Source organism: Micropterus dolomieu, linkage group LG06, assembly GCF_021292245.1.
Source record: "Micropterus dolomieu isolate WLL.071019.BEF.003 ecotype Adirondacks linkage group LG06, ASM2129224v1, whole genome shotgun sequence".
NCBI classification, from domain to species: Eukaryota; Metazoa; Chordata; class Actinopteri; order Centrarchiformes; family Centrarchidae; genus Micropterus; species Micropterus dolomieu.
Genome location: NC_060155.1, coordinates 19,005,565 through 19,025,760, shown reverse-complemented (window position 1 = coordinate 19,025,760; position 20,196 = coordinate 19,005,565). Strand labels below are relative to the sequence as shown.

The window sequence follows — 20,196 nt, the reverse complement described above, 5'->3', positions numbered from 1 at the left end:
GTCTAGATTGTCTTGGAGGGAATTTGGAATGAAGGCTGCCGGACGGGTTTTTCGTTCTCACACTCCATAAAGTTGATATGTTGTTAAAAATAATATGCTAGAAGTATGTGTTGGAGAAATTTATCTCTTTTTGTTTTTCGAGACTCCATTAAGTCTCGTAGGGGGGAATATGTGGTGTATAACATATGTGCATTTGACCATTACAGTTTAACATAATGCTCTGTAGCTGGGGACAGTGAACCCTTATGGGGACAGTGAACCCTTAAGGGGAAGTAATGATTGATGGGTGTGCAAAGAGTGAACCCTTCTATGAAATTTGACCTCTGACCCAGTGGTAGGGGGAGTAGAGGTTAGTGTGTATGAAGGGACTGTGCCCTTATATGGTTTTTAGCAGAGACCTAAACATGTCCTATATAAGCTGTGTTCGATGTACAGAGAGACAGAGTGGTCATCGGGCTGGGTCACTCTCCAAGCTGCTGCAGAGCTTGTAATTGATGCTGAATTCTTTGATGTAATAAACTTTTATAACCAAGAACAGTGTCAAGCGGATTTCTTCTCAACACATCATCGCAGCATTATTGTTCGGACACCACACCATCCAAAGGGGTTTGACTGTATGCAGAAATTGGCCAAAGAACAGGTGGGTTAAGTGTTTTGTGTCACCATTGGCTCAGTTTATCTTTATAAGACGTGGCTGAATAAAACTGTTGAGGGAAATCTGGTCATGGATTTAAAAACAGCACTTCTTACTTTTATGTTAAAAAAAACGTGTTTTCAGATAATAAAACCATAGCTTTGGAGTAGATTGATAGTTTACAAACTACACAGTGCACAGTAAGATATATCCTGGTCAAGTCATTTATCTCCACCCAGATCTGTGATTTTTTTTAAAGGAACAACCATCACCTCTCTCCTCCACTGTAACTTTCTCTTTCCTCCCTTGAGATGCCTTTTCATTCGGCCTCTTTCTTTATCTCATTCTTCCTCCTTTCCCCCCTCTCCCTTCTTATCTTTCTCTGTCATCCTCTTTCATTCCTGTGTGAGCTTGACTCCTGAGATGCTGTCAGTGCTGACAGGTGAAGCAGCAGGGGAGACGGGCTGACTCGAATGCCAAGCTGCTAGCATGTTAAAGGAGGAAAAAAAACACACTATCCAGTCAACTTTCCCTCTGGAGGTTTTTGTCAGGTCTTCTGATTTCCTCGAGAGACGTTCATTCTAAAATGAGACAGAAGTCCCTTGAGGGAAAGGATCTGCTCTGAAACTGCACTAAACCGCCTCATTCAATTTTGATGGTATTGCTTTATATTTAAGTACATTTAAACAATATGTCAGTGCACTTTACACCAACATAGTACATTTCTGTCAATTATTGCAAGGTAAATTAAGGCAAGTATTTCAGCAGCTGTTTCTTTATCTCTGACCTTGCCATCCAGGTTTGCAGACAGGCTTGACATCAATATGCACAGCCACATCCTCCTTTGCTCTCTTCTGACCACAGTCAAAGGCTGTCACCATAATCTTGTAGCTCTGATGCTTGTCATAGCTCAGCCGCTCTGTGTTTCTGATGTTACCTAAAGGAAACAAAAACAAAGGGGAAATATAATAACGATCATTCATTGGTAGAGGAACATAAACTGTTATGCTTATATGGCAATAATAAAGGAAGAAACACTTTCCACTGAGCAATGATTGAAACTGACTTTGCATTAAAGAAACAGCTCTTTGAAAACAGAAATAACTATTTGCACTTATTGAAGCATTTTACTGAAAACTCAAGGTCCAGTAACCTTGTACTGCATTTGCATATCTAAGCCACTCTGTAAACAGTCAATATAAAACTGCAGTGATGGATTATCTTCACCTGTCACCAGGGTAACAGTGTTAGAACAGTGTGAGATAGAGGAGATGCCACAGGCCTGTGAATACATGCCTTGGGTACAGCCACTAGACATGGTTATATAACGAGGTTGTCCAAGAGCGCAGCACACTCCTGGCTAACTTTAATGGATGTTTAATAGAGTTGAATCTTGTTTACTGTAATGTATTAACTTTCACACTGATAAAGTGCCTTTTTGACATAATGTGCCTTCATGATTTTCAATGATGCCGGGCGGCGTTGTATTGGCCACTTCCATTAACCCTTGTGTATTTCAACTATTTCTAACACTGTCATATTTGCATTTTAAGATTGTTTTTGTGAATGTGAATGAATTGTTTACGTGTATTTGTGTCTGCAAGCTTGCTTGCCTAAAACCACCCCTAAAGGGACGAATCAATATTTTGAAATAAATTGAATTACTTTTTTTATTTTATTTTATCAAAATATATCCACACTGTTGTGGCTGAAATGAAGAATGCTTGATGTTTGTATGTGTGACCAAAACACTGTGCTAACACTGTGCAACTTTATTTGCTAAAACAGTAGAGGCCTTGTTTTGGTGAATTAGTTGTACAGCAATTAATTACACAACTGTTACACTGTTGTCTGTGCTTACAGACTGGTACAATCTGGGCTTATGATCACAGGAAGATATTGTGAAAGCCAAACCTTTGTCCACACTGAGATCCTGTGGGGTTGGAGACTTTTCCAGAGAGCCAATCAGTTTATTTGCAGGATGTATATAGGTTTCGATTTAAAATATGAACTTCTTAGAGCAGGCTAGCTAAGAACAGTTGAACCCAAGGTTATAGATACGGTACAGTGACCCACTAATCCTGCTTCATGGGAGAAAACCCAGGTGGACTGAGGTCTACTTAACTGTAGCCACCAAGCTTAGGGCTGGATGTCTGTCAAGCAGTGAGGTTGCTGTACATCTCAAAGAACATCAAAGCAGAGAGAAAACAGGACTAAAATCGTTTCCAGTTGAAGATTAAATGTATTATTTATATGTGAAACTATAATACAGATGTTCTGCGAGATAAACAGCATGCTTTTTATTTTGTCATTTTGCATCAGTCACTGCCATCACAAGTCTGTTTCTGGACCTATGAGGACAACTGGAGCTATTTTTGTTGTTTGCTTCTAGAGGCTTGGCTGTATGGAAGGCTGTCACTCTGATTTCTGTCGGAGAGAAGAAGAGAAGGAGAGAGAGGTGAGGAGAGGAGGAGAAAAGTGACAAAAAAAGAGGGGAGACCAGAGCAGAGGAGAAATTAGTTCAGCAGCATAGAGAAGGAAAGAGCTGAGCTTGAAATGTTAGAGGAAGAAAGGTGAAGAGGTCAGAGTAAGACAGTTCCTGCAAACATCTCCTATGGTGACCATTTGATCCGCAGCTGGTGTGAGCAACAGTAACAGCTAAGGTTCTGGATATCAACCATAGCCACTTTCTCAACCACAGGTAAGGTGCTATTTCAATTCAACAAGACATTTTACTCATGAAGATCAGTTTAGAGCAGTAAGTTCGACACTGCGTACCATGGATACAAACCACATTGCCCTCACATCACAAAAAGGTAACAGAAAGATATTTACAAAAATGCAGTGAATGTAGTCAATCTGGGTGAGCAGTGTTCAGTGTCTCACCAAGATATCCATTAAATTATGTTCCAAGAACATGAGCTGCTCACATTACTCTCCTCGTGGCACATATTAAGAGCATATGTGAGACTGAAACCTGAATTGCAGGTGTCAGCAAACTGTGTAGCAATTGCACAAATGTCAGCAATCAAAGAGAATAAAAAGCTAAATTATCTTATTTTTACCAACACAATAAACCCTGCTTGCAGATAAGAAAGACATTTTGTGTATGGTTGATTTGAAATTATGTTGGATGCAGGCCATTCAACAACATGTAATCAACTCGTAGCAAAGAGATGTCATACCGTAGCTCAATTTGACTGTAGCAACTGTGAAAACAACCACATCTGAAATCTGAACCCTGCTTTACTACAATTATATTTTTTGTTTGATTTAAAGTTAAATGGCCCAATCTGTACTACAGAGAAGATTCAGAGACAATTATTTTTCTCACTCTAAACAAAGGGTACTGTTAGTGAATGTATTTCTTCTTCATTCACTGTCTGTTTTAAGATGCTCAATTTGCTTGATATCTGGAATCCGAAATACATACTGCAGTACAGCCCTGTTCCATAAAGTGGGTCTACACAATGTGCTGTGTCTTCTTCCAAACAATATTACTGTGTCAGGGAAGAAAGTTAAATGAACCAGGCTACTGTAAAATACAGTGTGCAAAACACTAGGAGGTTAAACTCAAAACTAAATAATAAATATGACCCTGAGGGGGAGAAAGAAAGAGATACAGTAAAGAAAGCTGCATGTGCTTCTGTCTGATCTATTGGTAATTCAACACACATAATACACACACATAATACACACACTCCTCCAGTCTCCCTTCCATTTGGATTACGCTGCACTCAGATCAGCACAGTGTGGATGTGGAAGCTCAGGAAAAAGGCATTGCAAATCCCAAAGCTGAAATTTTATATAGGCAGATACGCTGAGAATAGCTTTCAATCAGAAATAAAATACACCCCTCCAGTCAACTAGGACTTGCATAAAGCCACAAACGAACAAAAGAAAAGCAAAAGAAATAAAAGAGGAGGCTGTCAGAGTAAGGTGGATCTTTGACGAGTAACTTTTGAGGTGTGCACTGATGAAAAAGCTGCTTCACGGATCACAACATTATTGCAATAAAAGAGGAATCAGCCACATTTGTCTGTTTGATTTTTCCTTTTCATACTGTATTTCTATAAGTTTATTCACATTTGTTGTTCGGTGTACATCCATAAAAAAGTCAACTGGTGCAGTGCCTGTTGTACATACATACAAAAATAAAGTTATAAAGCAGCTTGTGGGTTAACAAAATCTTTAAACTCCCACCATTTTCAAACAAGCAAATATAACAAATATTGTTTTAAAATCTTCCTCCATAATATTATTTCTTTACACCAGGTGGGTTTCTGTTCTCTCCCTGCTGCACGACTGTTCTCTAGGATCAGTCTAGGTGGAGTGTGAGCTGCCTCTCTCATGTCTATCTTTAGTAGAGACTTGTTCAAGTTCATACGAGGTTCAGCTGGCTGTGATCATAGAAAGAACATATGCAAATACAGCCGAAGAATGGCTTTTTGCTTTCATCCAGACATTTACCATGCTGTTTGTGTTCATGCGAAGCAAGCACTGCTATTAGTGTATTCGTTTCTTGCCACGTGTCTCAAGTAAGGCTCAAATGAGTTTTAACCCAAATGGTCCTGGATCCTTCAAATAACAGCCATTGCCCGTTTTTGCTTCAGTTGGTCCATTAAGTAGCTGTTTAGGTTTTGTTTTGGGCGGGTCTTCTGAAAAATTGGTAATCAGAATCAGGGCTAATAATATAGTACTTTAGTACTTTTATTGATGTCATACAAATACTAATAATATAAGTAAAATGTTAAGTAAAATTCCACATTAGCAAAAAAATAGCTATATTGAATGTGTTCTCAATTTTGTTTTCCTCAAACAATTACAGAATGTCATATCTTGGCCTAAAAAAAAAGGACGGCTTTAATTGCTAAAGGTTACTAAACAGTGCATTTCTTTATTTACAGTTTTTGAGTATATTTGTTTCCGGTTTGGTAAAGAAGAAGGTTATTTATTTTGGTAAAAGCTAAGTTTTTGGTTATGTAAAAAAATCATGTATGTATGTAAAAAAAAACAAAAAAAACACAAACTAGCATGGTCAAGTGTTTTTGACCTACTGTCCAACTTTGTGTACTTGTCACACAAATAATGGCCCTTCAATGTAATGAAATTAAATTAAAATGCCCAGCATATAAAGCCTCTAGGCACACAAACCGTCCCTCGCTGTGCTATCCTAGTTTCTGCCGCTCTCTCTCAGACACGTACATCAATTCTAATCACATCAGCAATTACAACTACGGTCCAGAATCAAACACACACATAAACACACACACACACACTGTCGCACACACTTACCATTGCGGTCTATGGCAAATGGCGTCCCTCCAGTGACAATTTCATAGTTGCAGATCTGGCTGTACTGGGGTGAACAGTCTTGGTCCCAAGCTTCCACCTGCAACATTACAACATCCAGTTTCCTCCCAGTTCTTCAACAACCTGCTGACAACAACACTAACAACACTATAGACAATTACAATATCCCAAATGTTTAACTGAATAATTTTTCGTCACCTTAACCTACACATATTTCTCTCAGTTTGATTCTAACAATAAAACAATGGTATGAAAGGTAAGAGAGCTAACTAACTAATATTAACATTTAAAATATAATATCTATATACCTGCAAAATGCTGTCGTAGATCTTGCCTTCTGTTACCGATGCCTTGTACAGTGGCTCCCGAAACACAGGGCAGAACTCATTGACATCGTCCACCTGGATGTGAACCACTGCCCTGAATGGAGGAAAGGAATGAAAGAAAGAGGGAGCAGGGAGGCAGGGAGGGATGGAGGGAGCACAGCAGGAAAAAAGAGACAGATTGGCGCAAAGAAAGTGGAGTAGAAATGATTGATGGTGAAAAGGAAAAGAAAGGACACATGGAAAGAAGAGATGGATGGGGGAAAGGAGAGAAGAAAAATCTCTATAAGTCAGAGATGATTTGAAATTAATTAAGATCTAAAGTATTTCACTGTTAACATTAAGAACAGTGCTTGATTAAAGGCAGAGGAGAGTGAGAGGAAAACAGTTCCTATGCTTGTAGGGAAAACAAATTTATTTCTGAAAAACACGATTGGGAAGAGTTAATTGAAAAGGTACCACATACAAGTTCTTGTTTATTGGTACTTGTGAAATGTTCCCATTTTTATCTAATGTTAATCAAACTGTTATTTAACAGGTTTGTCCACTGAAACAGGCACATCCACAGCCAGATTGCTTTTCAAGGTTAAAATTTTTCTATCTCTTGTTCTTTCTTCGTCAGATACACACAAACACATGATCTCATCTGCTGGAAGGGGGAGGGCGGGTGAAGATATTAACTAGGCACTAACATTTGTGCACATAAGTATATAAATGAAGCAATCATTTAGATGTATTATGAAGTTTTCTTCACTGGTGACCTTCTCTGAAAACAACTCGCGGTGAAACTGAAGAAGCACATCTGGCTAATTAATGACATTAGCTTAATGAGGCCTATTTAAAATGTCATGCAGTGATAATGTCACACACACACAGTGTCATTCATCATCTACCGGTGAAATTCATTGCAGATCCCTGAGCTGATAAATTTCTCTCTTTTCTTCTTTTACAAAACTAGCCTGCTGCAGTTTATTTCAGCAGCTGACTGAGGGAGGGTTTGATTTGCTGCTGTCCGTGCCAGTCTGCCTGTCTGTCAATCTCATTCACATAGCCCCCCCCCCCCCCCACGCACGCACACACACACACACGCACACACACACAATAATGATGGGCCATTAGGGGTACATATCCTGAGAACAGAACTGCAAGTCTCAGCTGTCACTGCAGACATACTGAGAGATCTTGGGGAAAAAACCTTACAAAACATCAAACAACATCTATTTATAGTGAATTATTTAAGTTATTTTTCTTTAATCACTTGAGCTACGAGTAAAAACATAAACTTTCTTATTATTCTAGTAAACACCTACAAAATAACAACTGGCATGTTGGTATTTTTACTTATATATTAATTTAAAGGGTTGCCTTGTTGTTTGGAATATCTAATAAGAGATATAGTTCTACTGTATGTCTGCCTGTCATATATTGAGCCTTTTCTCGATTTATTGACACCAAGAAAAGCTACAGAGGGACTAGGTAATGGGGATCCCAAATCGCAAACAAAAAAGCATACAGTAAACACAATTTTCAATGCACACTTCATCCTAGTCTTCTATCTTTCAGGGTGCTGAAACCTCTTAGCCAGCAGTGAGACAGATACTTTTGAGTCGCGCTTGACAATTATACAAGAATATGATCAAGCGTCACGTAGCATTTTTGCAAATTAGATTTCAGTCAATCAAATATTCATTTGCACAAAGTGGGTTGGAAATACACCAATATCAGTATAATGCAGTCTAGCACAATAATGTGCTGTTTAGTAATTACAATGTTGTGTTTTGATTAACACTGGCAGATAGGTGTTAGGTGCTCAACTTTAAGGCTGCATTTTCTAGCAATGTTGAGCAAATATCCTGCTGTCTTCCTGTTTGTTTTCGTGACATTATCCCATGTTTTCCATATGTTCAGATGTACTTTGAAGTTAATATTTGTTTGTATGTCACGTTTCTGTTATTTTTTCTGCCCATTTCAAATCAGAACTACTTTGACAGCTAAACAAGCGAACCATGCTAAGATTAATAATAATTATCAGTATGTGACAGCTTTAACACAGGGTCTGACAATCACCATTTGCTTTTAGGCAACATAAAGAAAATCTCAGAGATACAAACAGGCCAGATGAAAAGTGGCTGAAGAGTTGGTTGAGTCACAAAATGTGAGAACATGTGCCAAATCCTGAAAAAGAAACAGTGGCTAACAGACTGACTGACAGGCAAGGATTATTTACTTTCATCAAACTACAACGTTATTAAAGAGGTAAAAGAACCTTTCTCAGACATCCTCTAAAATCAAATTGAAAAGCTTCAGAAAGGAAGAACTTGTAGCAGGACAAGTGTATTAAATTGTATTTGTTGTTATTTTGTAAACCCACCAATACATGGTAACATGAACAGACATTGGTTGACTCACTTGTGGGATTTCTTCCAGTCGGCCCCGCTGGGTTCAGAACCACAGTCGTAGGCCTGGATTATAAATGTGTACTCCTTCTGGCTCTCACAGTCCACAGGGCTACTGGCCCTCAGGACTCCTTCCCCTGATGTGCGATTCAACACCACTGCCTCGAATGGAGCATCCTGACCATAGATCTTAAAGGCACAAATCTCCCCTAAAAAGACAAGGAAAGAGATGCATAAATATTCTAGTGTTACGTACAATATGTCCTATCTTTGGCAGGGAACCATGTCAGAGGATTTCTCATTCTGTGCACAATTTGTGAGAATGTGTAATCAAAACATATTTATTCTCCTTTTGTGCCCAAAATGAAGGCAGCACTTTTAATCTCATTAATTTTGTTCGTCAGGAGCAAATTAAAGCTAAGATAGATAAACAAAAACAGTGTGAAGTAAAAGGCTTCTTATTTTCATTGTAGATTAATCAATTAGTTGTTTTGTTCATAAAATGTCAGAAAATGTCGATCAGTGTTTCCCAAATCACAAGATGACATCCTCAAATGTCTTGCTGTGCCCTCAAACCAAAGATATTCAGTTTACTGTCATAGAGTAAAGAAACCAGAAAATATTCACATTTCAGAAGCTGTAGAGAATTAAAGAATCAGAGAATTTTGACATTTATTTAAAAAAAAACAACAATCTCAAACTGATTATCAAAATAGTTGGCGACTGACTTCCATTGGTTGACAACTAATCAATCAATCATTGCAGCTCTAGTGAAGACAGTCAGGGAGTAAACAAGTGAAAATGAAGAGTCACCACCTTTTGAACTTTCATTTATTAATTTTGAGGAGGATAATAGTTTGTGTATGAGTGATCATGATTATCTCTAATCTTTATTCCAGAGAAAAACAAAAAGGAACCACATGAGTTCTGAGGCAAAGCACATGAGGCAAAAAAAATGAGAAACCACAGAGACGTAATGGGCTTCAACATGTCTGTTCCCAAGCAGAGGAAGTTACTGAGCCTCTGGGTGCTGAATGTGAAGGCACTCAAAGTCTGCACTTCATTCCAGGTCGACACTGTGTGAACACGACAAACACTAAAAATACATGAGCATGGGAAAGCATTTCCAAACTGGACTCAATTTTCTTTCACAACACTGCTGGTAAAATCTTTTTTCCCCTCTGTCATTTTCTCAAACCCAGCAGCAGCTACCAAATGGCTCAGATCGTTGAGGATGAATCAAACTGTGGGTAATGAAGTAAAAACTAACAATACACACTGCTGACATTTTCTTTACAGCACAACCTGGCTATCACTTTCAATTTCAGTCTCATTTCTGGACACAGCGATCTTTGTCAGCATGAGCTGCTCACAAAAAACACAGTATACAGCTCCTGGGGTGTAGTTAAGAGAAAAATAATTTCTGATATGTGTCAAACTGTGCCAGCTCAACAAAGAATGAAATTTTTTGTGTCCACAGAGTGCACTGAGTGTGTGTGTGTGTTTCTGTGTGTAGATATGGTTGTGAGTCTTGAATCATCTGTGGAGTTCATCCCCTACACGAGTGTTCATTTCAGGGATTTGGGAAATCTTCTTGCACAGGGAACAAAGAGCTGCAGCGCTCTGACCCTGTGTTGGCTGATATCTCTCAGAACATAGCAGGACACAGTGGAAACAAAAAGCTACCTAGCTATGGGAATTCTGCTTGCATGCACAAACCAAACTGAAAAACACAAAGAGAAAGCCCCCTCTCGCCACTGGCTTCTTTCTACTTCTGTTACCCTCGTCTTCATATCTCAGTGTCATTCTCACAGTCTCTCCACTTATTTTCTCACTCTGACTTCCTTTTAACCTGATTCAACTTTTTAAATCCCCCTTTTTGGTGAAATAATGATGCTGCCTAACACAGTGGGCTTCAAGGTTTGATCCAAAACCAATCTTCAAGATGCCTAGCCCTCATATTGGCTCCTTTGAGGTGTTATCGAAATGAGAAGGTCCCTAACAGGGCGTTGGGATGTGATGTTTTATGTATAGAAAAATAATAATAAACACAGCGGGTGGTATGGAAAAGGGTCGATAAGCACAAAACAGCATTAGATGCGACCAAAGTGAGAGGAATCTGAAAATACCAGTGATTATCATATACTGCTGGAGCCCTTTTCCACAAACCTTGAGTTAGTGGTGGGGAGCAGGAAAAGGTACTTCCACTTAACAGTGTGTGGCTGGATGCAAATCCATTTTCCGCTCCATCTGTTGTGGCAAATTCAGTTTTCTGGATTATATTTTACAGGAAAACCTAACACAGTCAATGAGTGGAGGGAAGATAGAGAGAGCAACAGAAGAGGAGGGAGAGAGAGGGGGATGAGGAGGAATGTGATGTGCCAATGTATATGTAAATGGTAATGACAGAGATTTCAGACATATTCCTACTGTGTCAGCAGATGTGTACTTCACGCACCCACATACACACTTTCCTTTCTGCCACTTACTTTGCTTCTCACCGGGGAAGGAGGGAACACTATAATTTAACCCTGTTGTGGCGTATGTCTGAAATGAAGCCTGATCTTTTGGCCTATAAGTCAGGAAGGAAAGGGTCGCTTTTCAAAGTAAATATCATAGATGTTTGCTTTGAGGAGTTGGCCTGTTGCCATGGTAGATTGAGAGCAAAGTGGAAGAGTCAGCAAAAAATGGTTCGATATAACATTCATCTAAAATAGATGGAACTCCACAGAAAGCTTGAACGGCATAAACTGCATCGACAGAAAATGTCAAGCTGTCAGGGAACATGTATTTTACGGGGTGTTAAATTGCCAATATAATGGAAAAGGACAGGATGGAAACAATTAATGACAAAATGATGCTCCGCAAACTAACAAGTTATCACAAGGAGGTGAAACAAATGTGTGTATTCTTACCGTAAGTAACAGTAGCTGACAAAACATTTAATTTCTTACAAGATTTGTTTTTCTATTTGTTGAATTATTTAACAATTGCTTACATTTGGTTTTTAATATGCATGGCTGTTTTTAAAGGGTAGAAAAATTGCTATGTCAAGTACAGTGTTTAAAATAAGGATTTAATCTCAAAGTCCAACTAGCTGAATCAGCTTTACATATTTTCCTAAAGCTGATTTTTAAAAATGTTTTTCCAAGTCTCTTGGTAGACTTTAATCTGTATTGCTTGGTTGCTGTGATCACTCCCTCCTCACCACTTTCTGGGTTTGTACTGATGCAAAGTTTTAAAAAACTTTTTCAGCAAGTAATCTACAGTATGTCACATTCAATTTGGTTTGACTAAACTCATTTTCATTAAAAAGGAATTAATATTTCCAACAAATGCAAAATGAAACTAAACTGATGTATTGTTCAACCAAACTTATTTACAATAATAACACTAATGAACACACAAATTATAAACACTTCAATCAAAAGAAACACTTTAATGAAATATTAATCTATGACATAACAGTCGACGTATTTCTTAGAATAAAAAGAGGACTTCAACACTCCCATGTTCTCTTCATGGTAATTTTTTTTTCTGTTAGAGAAAACAGATTCATTAGTCACATTTTTTTTAAAGTAATGTGTCTTCAGATGATGAGGCAGGGACCCTGGACTTTGATCCAGACCAGCCCACCAGAACGGTCCACCTTATACTCCACACCGGCCGCCTTATTAATGCACGCACGTACAAACAGGAGCAGCCTCTAATATGCTAACTACCTAGCAGCATCACAGCCAGTAATCACTATGGCAGTACTACTTTAAAGCAGAACACACTGAAATTGTCATGAGTGAACTGCCTCACATCACATGAAGCCTTGAAATAAAAAGACTAAAATATCCGCAATCCTCCCTGAGACAGAGAACTGTCTAACTGCTGCTTAGGGTCAGCTGGTTGGCTTTAAGTCATGGGAGTACACATAATAAAAAACTGGTAGAACATCTCTCCAAACATAGAACGTAACCTAAGAGAGCAGCACCTATCATCACCCTGGATACAAATAAAATTATATAAATTAATTAATAAAGGCAAATTTTTTGAAATACTACAAAAACACAGCAGCAGCACCACTATTTCATATTAAGTGAATGAATGGCAACATAATAAATAATACTGTGTGGCTTTACCATAGGGCTTTACCCGCCGTTTATGTTGTGCCCTTAAAAAGGGGAAAAGTAAGGGGAGAAGGTTGAAGAAACACACAGAGGCAGCTCTGGCCTTCACTTGTCTGTACTGAATTACTTTTTTAACAATGTATATAAAAAAACATACATTTCAATATTCATGCACTCAGATTCAGGACCACAGTCACCATGAGTAACTTCTTAATGCATTCTAAATTATATTTTTAACTAAATTACCACATGAAATGTAAATTGTTTTAACCAAAGTTATCAAATGACATTGTAATAATTTTTAACTGAGTTCTCACATAACACTTAAATGAAATGTACTATTAACATATCCACTTATTCCTTGTCTCTACCATGACATGGTCCTTACAGTGATGCTTATTTTAGCTAAATAAAATTACACAACAGTAAATCACTGATACTGAAGTGATTTATTTCCCACAAAATCCCCACAGGACAGCCAAATGTAGACATTCTGAGCTTTACGAAAAAAAGTTAAGTATCAAATTTTAGTTTAACCACTAGCCTGTTCAAGCACACAGTACTCTTTACCTCAGTTCTTTCTTCCTGCTTGTACATTTACAAAACACTATAGCTGACCAACGGCTTTGCATTTCACTGATACCATGTTGTATTAACACATTCAGACGCAGATCTACCGTTCAGCTGCACTATCTCTGGCTTCGCTGCCCTGGTACTAGAACTACGGAACGAGTCGGTTACTTTTTGACATTTACTTGCATTTCAGTCATGACTTTTGACTTTTCAGCCCAACCCGTTAATGTTTTCAAACTCTGCTTTTCCATTTTCTGTTGTAGCTCGTTTTCCAGCTGTCAGTTGCACTGTGGTGTGTGTGAGTGAGACCGAAGGGTCGGGGCCAGGGCTTGACATAGCCATATTAGCCACGCAGCATTTTCACTAGCCATATTTTTATTGTTGGAAAATTACGTTTTATTTGATTAAAGTTGACTATGGCTTGCTAAAATGTACTAATATTATCATAAGCTCTGATAAGGTTGTGTGTAAAGCTCCTTTTTTTTTTTTAAAACTTGTAGTGTATTAAAATAAGCACAAAAAAGAATAGCTTCTTATTGTATATACTAAAAGTGCTGCATGGGTGTAAAAGATAAAAACTAAACTGACTTTTTTCCCCAGAAACACTGTTTATTTATAACAGCTGTAAATACTGTAATATAGAGTAGGAAATGATCTGCATTAGAAACAAAAGCAAAGAATAAATTATTTTTGTCTAAGAAAAAATCCACAATTAAGGCAACAGGATTAAAACTTTATGTAGGCCTATATCATTTTTGTGCACTTTTGGATTGTTTGTTTTGCATCTGCATTTCCTCAGAGCACTGCCAGGATTTATTTAAAATTATCATCATGAAGCTCTGGTAGCTCTGAGTAACTTGAGATACTTCCACCTGAAACGAGTATACCGGTCTTTATTTTACAGCTTATTCCCGTACAAACGCACCTTCTGCTTTCCTGTGCCCTGAGTACTTAGGCTATAATAAAACATAGAATCAATGGAGATGTAGCCTACTTGTGTGTGCATGCGACTAGTCGTGTGTGATGACAAAGATCATCAGGTTAAAACATGAAGTGAGGCTGACGGTCCATAGGTCTGAGGGACTGTGGATGCCCTGTGACAGATTAAACTTATATTCTCGTTTGACAAAAGTCTAGATGTCATATTTGGCGCGCGCACCCTGTGACTGTGTTACGGCTGAAATCCACCCGCATTTGGCTGAGGCCCTTTGATTTTAGTTAAGCCCCTTTTCCACTGCACAGTACCAGGTCGACTCGCCTTTGTTTGGTTTTCCATTGTAGAAATGTTGTACCTGCTTCCAGGTACTTTGTTTTGTATCACCTCACCTCCGTCAAGGTTTCAAGCGAGCTGAGGTATACTAAAATGTAACGTGAAAACACAACAGACTGCAGATTGGTCAGAGAGAATATTCACTATTCACTGCATCATCATTGCTTGAACCAGACCAGCAACATAAAGTGTTATATTTTACAGTTTTCATATGGAATTTCATCACTAAATCCACTTGAGGGGAGGAATCAGCTGTGTAGATTTCGAATATTGACAGTTTTACGAGAAGTGATGGCGGAACAAAAATGTGCTTGAATATTTTCGGAGTTGAGGAGCTCCGCAAGTTGCTGCGGGGGAAGCCTGCGCCAACCCGCGGGAGGAGCGTGTGAGGCCAGTTCTGAGTAATGTTGAAATGTTTTAACTAAAAAAAAAGAGAAAGCTGTGTGGATCGCTGGTGTGTGTGTCGGCAACAGTTCAACGTTTAGTCCTAAAAGACGATGCAACTCCGACTTTGTTTGAGCCTGGAAATTCACAATCACAACCTGTAAGTATGCTTTATTGGTTGTGAATTATATTTAAAATAAACACGGCAATGTAACTTCACAGACTGTTCAAGTGCGGAGTTGTTGTAAACGTTGGCTAACACAGCTATATAGCTATAATGCTAATGTTACACCCGACGTGAAAGCTACTGAACAAACGTTCAAATTGTTTGGCCAATTTTTATGTAAAATTGAAATATGGTGATTTTTGTAGTGGTTTATGGTAAGATGTAGAACAATGATGTTGTGTGGTTGTGGACCTGTGAGTAACTTATACCATCTGCTAGGTTACGGTCGCAGTCTGAAGCGGCTTTGATTTGGATCACACTACCTTGTTTCTTACGACCCGCCCTTCTCTGCTTTTGATTGGCTAGTAGTCCTTACCTGGGAACTGCGCATGTGCAACTCCCAACAAAGATTTTGTACAAGTAAGATGGATCACTCTGTAGCTCAAGAGCGGAGCGTACAACACATAGGGTGAAAAGAGGAACTGCAACAATGTGCAGTATGAGAAAAATATGGTGTTTTTTGAAAATTGAAACCATGTAAACCTGTTCTGGTACAACCCCTAATTAAGATTTTGAATCTGAAAATGAGCATAATACCACCTCTTTAACAGTCAGTAACAAAATGTAACGTGAACCACTATACAAAAGGACGTGGATGACATAGTGTGAAGACAACAACTTGCAATTATAGTTATCTGAACAGGATGTGGCAAAGGCATAAATACCTTAGCAACACAATGACAAATAGCACACACTAACTACACTGACATGCTCATTAAAATGCAAGCAAGGACAAGTATACAGTATAAAAAAAACAAACTGGGGTCAGGACCTGTGATTTAAATTTCTGTCTTTGTCTTCGACTGGACGTTTTGGGTGATTCGCCCCCTGATGTCAGGAAGACAATTATGTAAAGTAGACAGGCTGTTTAAGCCCTTTGGGTTAAAGGAGAGGTACAATTGTGTATCAGCAGCATGATAATGAAAGAATATACACGAGCGAAAACAATCTTCTTAATACTTGTTTGCAGTTAACAATCTGATGTATTACCTCACATCATGATTGTGATTCTGTGGTAATGTAACAGCAAAATTTAATGACTTCCAAAGTACTGAAATCCTCAAGTGAACCCTCTTTCTCTGTCGAGTCTCAACATAGAAACAGAAAAATTCAATCATGTTAATTCCTCTTCTTAATCAAATACTGTTCAAATACTCCATCTGGTATGTCCATGCCTGTTTGTCTGTCTCTGCGTACAGCATCAGACATAAAAGCTTCAGTATCAAGATTTGTGTGTGTGTGTGTGTGTGTGTGTGTGTGCGTGTGTGTGTGTGTGTGTGTGTGGTGGTGGTGGTGGTGGTGGTGGTGGTGGGGGGGGGCTGTAAGACCTTGATTAAAGTGAGTTTCTAAGCAGAGTGTCAGGCGGTTTTAAGCCCTGATCCCTTCACTCTCCTGCCTTCAGTAGTGTGCTCATGGTCGCCCTTGTTCCTCTTGTTTAATTAATGACAGGATTACTGTTCACCCCACAGATACGCCCTAACTACACTCTGACACACACAAACACATACACACAAAATACAGTATGTGTATTGTATAACACTTTTCATACAACTACATAATGCACATGTTGTTATGCACAGTGAGCTCCAAATGTACACACTGATAAAACTTAAAATTACTTTGAGGGTAAAGGGCTTCATTACAGTGTCTCAGAATTTAATAAGATTTTATTGATTCAGCTTTTGCTTTGCTCTGCGTTTTTGAATGATAAAAAAAAGGTTTAATCTGTTGTGCATTTCATTGTAGACTTAAGAGATTTACACCAGGAAGAAGGACCTCGCTCTAAATACCCTAGCTGTCACATGGAGCACATGGCTGTGTGTGACTGAGCAAACAAGGGTATGTGTTATATATCTTCTCCTGTTCTGGAGCGCTCCAGCTGTTCTTTGTAGAATTTTTTTTTGCATGGGGGACGAGCAACTTAAATCCTTCCTTTCATTGTCATGGCAGCCTCAGACTGCACTTTCATGGGTGTTATGTTCAGGGTCCTGCTGTTCCATGTATACTGCGTTACCAGTTGTATTAGGTATGCCTGTGCAGTCTATTGCAATCGATACATACATACAGAAGACACAATATTAATTTAAAAAATGCTCCTTTTTGTGTCTGCCGGCTGGAGGGGTTGGTCTGTGACAACAACATTTTGGCAAGTTATTTGTTTTTCATTTTTAGTTCATCTTACATCTTTAATTATTTATTTTTACCATTAAAAGTATGCTGACATTAGCTATTAGTGGTTCCTTTTTGCAAAGTACCCATGGATTACTTTGATGAAAACCTAAAAATGTGATGATTCTCACGGAAGTCCTGGACAGATCCTTGGGTGACTTACAGAGCAAATATGCATGCTGTAGCAGGTGGGAGAGAAAAATTATTGTAAACAGTGTACATTGGGTTCTGGTGATATCCAGATGATATTGCAAAACATTTCTTTGTGTTCTGTGATGAAGTGGCACTAAAGGAATTCTAAGACCTCTGTTTGTCAAAGGTTTTGAATGCTTTACCATACTGATTATTTCACCTTCTCATCTTAATTTAGCAGCCATCTAAACAAACAAAAGCCATTCATTTTTTAAAAATGGGTAGATTTTATTAATCGATACAACATCATGTGAGATAACCATAGAAAATTGAGAATTATAGAGGGATATGGAATACAGTTCTGTTAAAATCTAAAATTAATAGATTTATTTTAATCTATATAGTAAACTCACTTATTTTTGTATTAGTCTTTGGAAACCATGCATAAAATGATAAATGTGGATGTGGAATAGAATGTTATGTTGACTAATGCATTGCAATGTAGGTTAATCAACTGTAATCAGGTACATTACAGAAGTAAATGTCCTTAAATGTTTTAGGCACATTATTATTTTTGAGAGAGAAAAAAAAGAACTGTTATCGCCTTGTTCTTTCAGCAGTCTGCTGTGCTATGTTTGTATTGTTTGCTTGCTTGTTTGCAGTGTCTTTTCGATCCCAGTTGTGCATCTCAGGCTTCATAAATATAATAACTCTAATATTATTATATATGAATCGCACACAGCAACATTTTTGTATCTGTATTTTGATATCAGTTTTACTGAATATATCTGCATAAACTGTTTGGAGCTGTGGTTATATTGACAGTAGATCTACATTATAGTTTCGTATGAGCATGGAAGAGGAGGATGAGGATGAAATCAAATGAGGGTTCACGGCCCCTCAATAAGCTTTTATTCCTGTTGGCTTTAATGGGATTTTCTCTGTACTGTCTCAAGGTTTTCGATGAGGACACTGAGCGGCGGGCAGTTAACTGGAGGATAAGTTGTCAAATGTCAGTGGCGCCTCTGTAGATTTGTCGCTGCCTGACATATGGCTTTTTAAATCTACATTCAAGCTTTACTCCCCTACTTTAAACCAGAGGAGGGGACATACTGTAAAAAGTTCATAGATTAGAAAGTCATGACATAAGAATTAGAGGTCAATATTAAGTTACTCCCAAAAATATCACTTTGCTACACAACTGCCCAGCATGATCTGTTTAAAGTTCTGCATGTGCACCCACATAGTCATATGCTCTGAATACTGAAGAATACGAAAGGTATTGATTGAAAGCACCTTTTAACATATTTTGACCCCCATACGCACATACAAAAATAAATCAAGAACAGCCTATAGAGAGTTCCTCAAAATCAAGCTATAACAACTCCTGAAATGTCTTCTAATGCAAAACCACCATAATCTTTTTGCCCTCTGCAATGAAAAGTCTCACTGTAAATAAATAACCTCCATCAGTTTCTCTAATGTCTGTTAGGCACAATAAAAAGGCTAATATTCAAACATTGTGGAGTGTGTCTGTGTGCATGGGTGCATTTGTTGACTGGTGCAGCCACAGTGGGCTCTCAGTCAGTTAAAGAGAGACATGCAGGTAAAATTCATCAGAGTCTCGCTGGGCTCCTTCTGATAGCCAGCCACTTCCTAATTGCATTTGGGAGATTGTCGCACCATCCACTTGACCTCAGGGTGACAAATCAACAGCTCACCCAGACGGGAAGCACATGCACACATGCAAACACACACACTTTCAGGTTATCTATTCACGCAGGTCCGCTGATGCCTTGGACAACACAATATAGGAACGTGGAGAATTCAATATTACAGACAATACATTCATTCTGCTGAGGGCTTTGGTGGTCTGCAATGCAATTAGTGTTAATTGCAGCCTCTGAAGTTGCAGGATTAGAATTCATCAGATGAACTGTGACCGTCAGTGTTGCCTGTTAATTGAACTGCGTGAAGATGCAGTTGTGTGACTTAAATGCTGAAGAGGAGAGCTCTGAAAAGCATTTTAGCTCAAGTGTTTAAAGCCAATACGAAGTGAACCGCTGAAGTCAGACACAGCTCTTAGAGAGGCTACTTGTAAGTGAAAGATTGTGGGTTTGGCATACTGGGAAATAACTCGTCTTCAGCTAGGTGCTTAACCCCTAATTTCTCCAGTGAAAATATGTAAACAGAAAAAGGTAAATGAGGCAGGAGCTTGTTTATCAAGTTAAGCAGGAAATTGTGCAAACTGTATAAGTGTGGGTCTGAATGCATCAAAAGTTGGTGCACAAAGCAAACCTAGTTTCCACACAGTGTTAAAAAAAGTAAAATACCCCTGTCATCCAAAAAAACATATACATTTAAAAAGGACAATAGAGACATGACCACTGAGGAGGATACCAGTGGCATATAGTATAGAAGAGGTCAAAGAGATACAAAGAGCAGATTAAAAAGTGATTGAGAGGCGGGGAGAAGCTGCAGGGGAGATAAAAAGGAGGAGGAGGCAAAGGAGGAAGGATATGGAGCGATAACTACAGTCTGTGAGATAACTAATGCAGGTATAAATAGCACGTTCAACCTCTTGAGTATCTCAGTGTGCTTCCCCTCCTCCTCATCACCTTCTCCTCCCCATGGTTCTACTTCTCCCTTCCTCTGCAG

At 38.6% G+C, this 20,196-nt stretch overlaps 1 protein-coding gene across 1 annotated transcript in view; it reads right to left on the bottom strand.

The window, feature by feature from the left end:
- LOC123972497 (calsyntenin-2-like) overlaps positions 1 to 20,196 on the bottom strand; it is a 103,748-nt gene that overhangs the window by 42,387 nt on the left and 41,165 nt on the right. Inside the window, exons 3-6 of the mRNA XM_046052018.1 lie at positions 8,680 to 8,875; positions 6,256 to 6,367; positions 5,930 to 6,026; positions 1,422 to 1,571 (exon numbers count right to left, since the gene is read on the bottom strand). Coding sequence (XP_045907974.1) covers positions 1,422 to 1,571; positions 5,930 to 6,026; positions 6,256 to 6,367; positions 8,680 to 8,875 — 555 coding nt within the window. The remainder of the gene's footprint in view (positions 1 to 1,421; positions 1,572 to 5,929; positions 6,027 to 6,255; positions 6,368 to 8,679; positions 8,876 to 20,196) is intronic.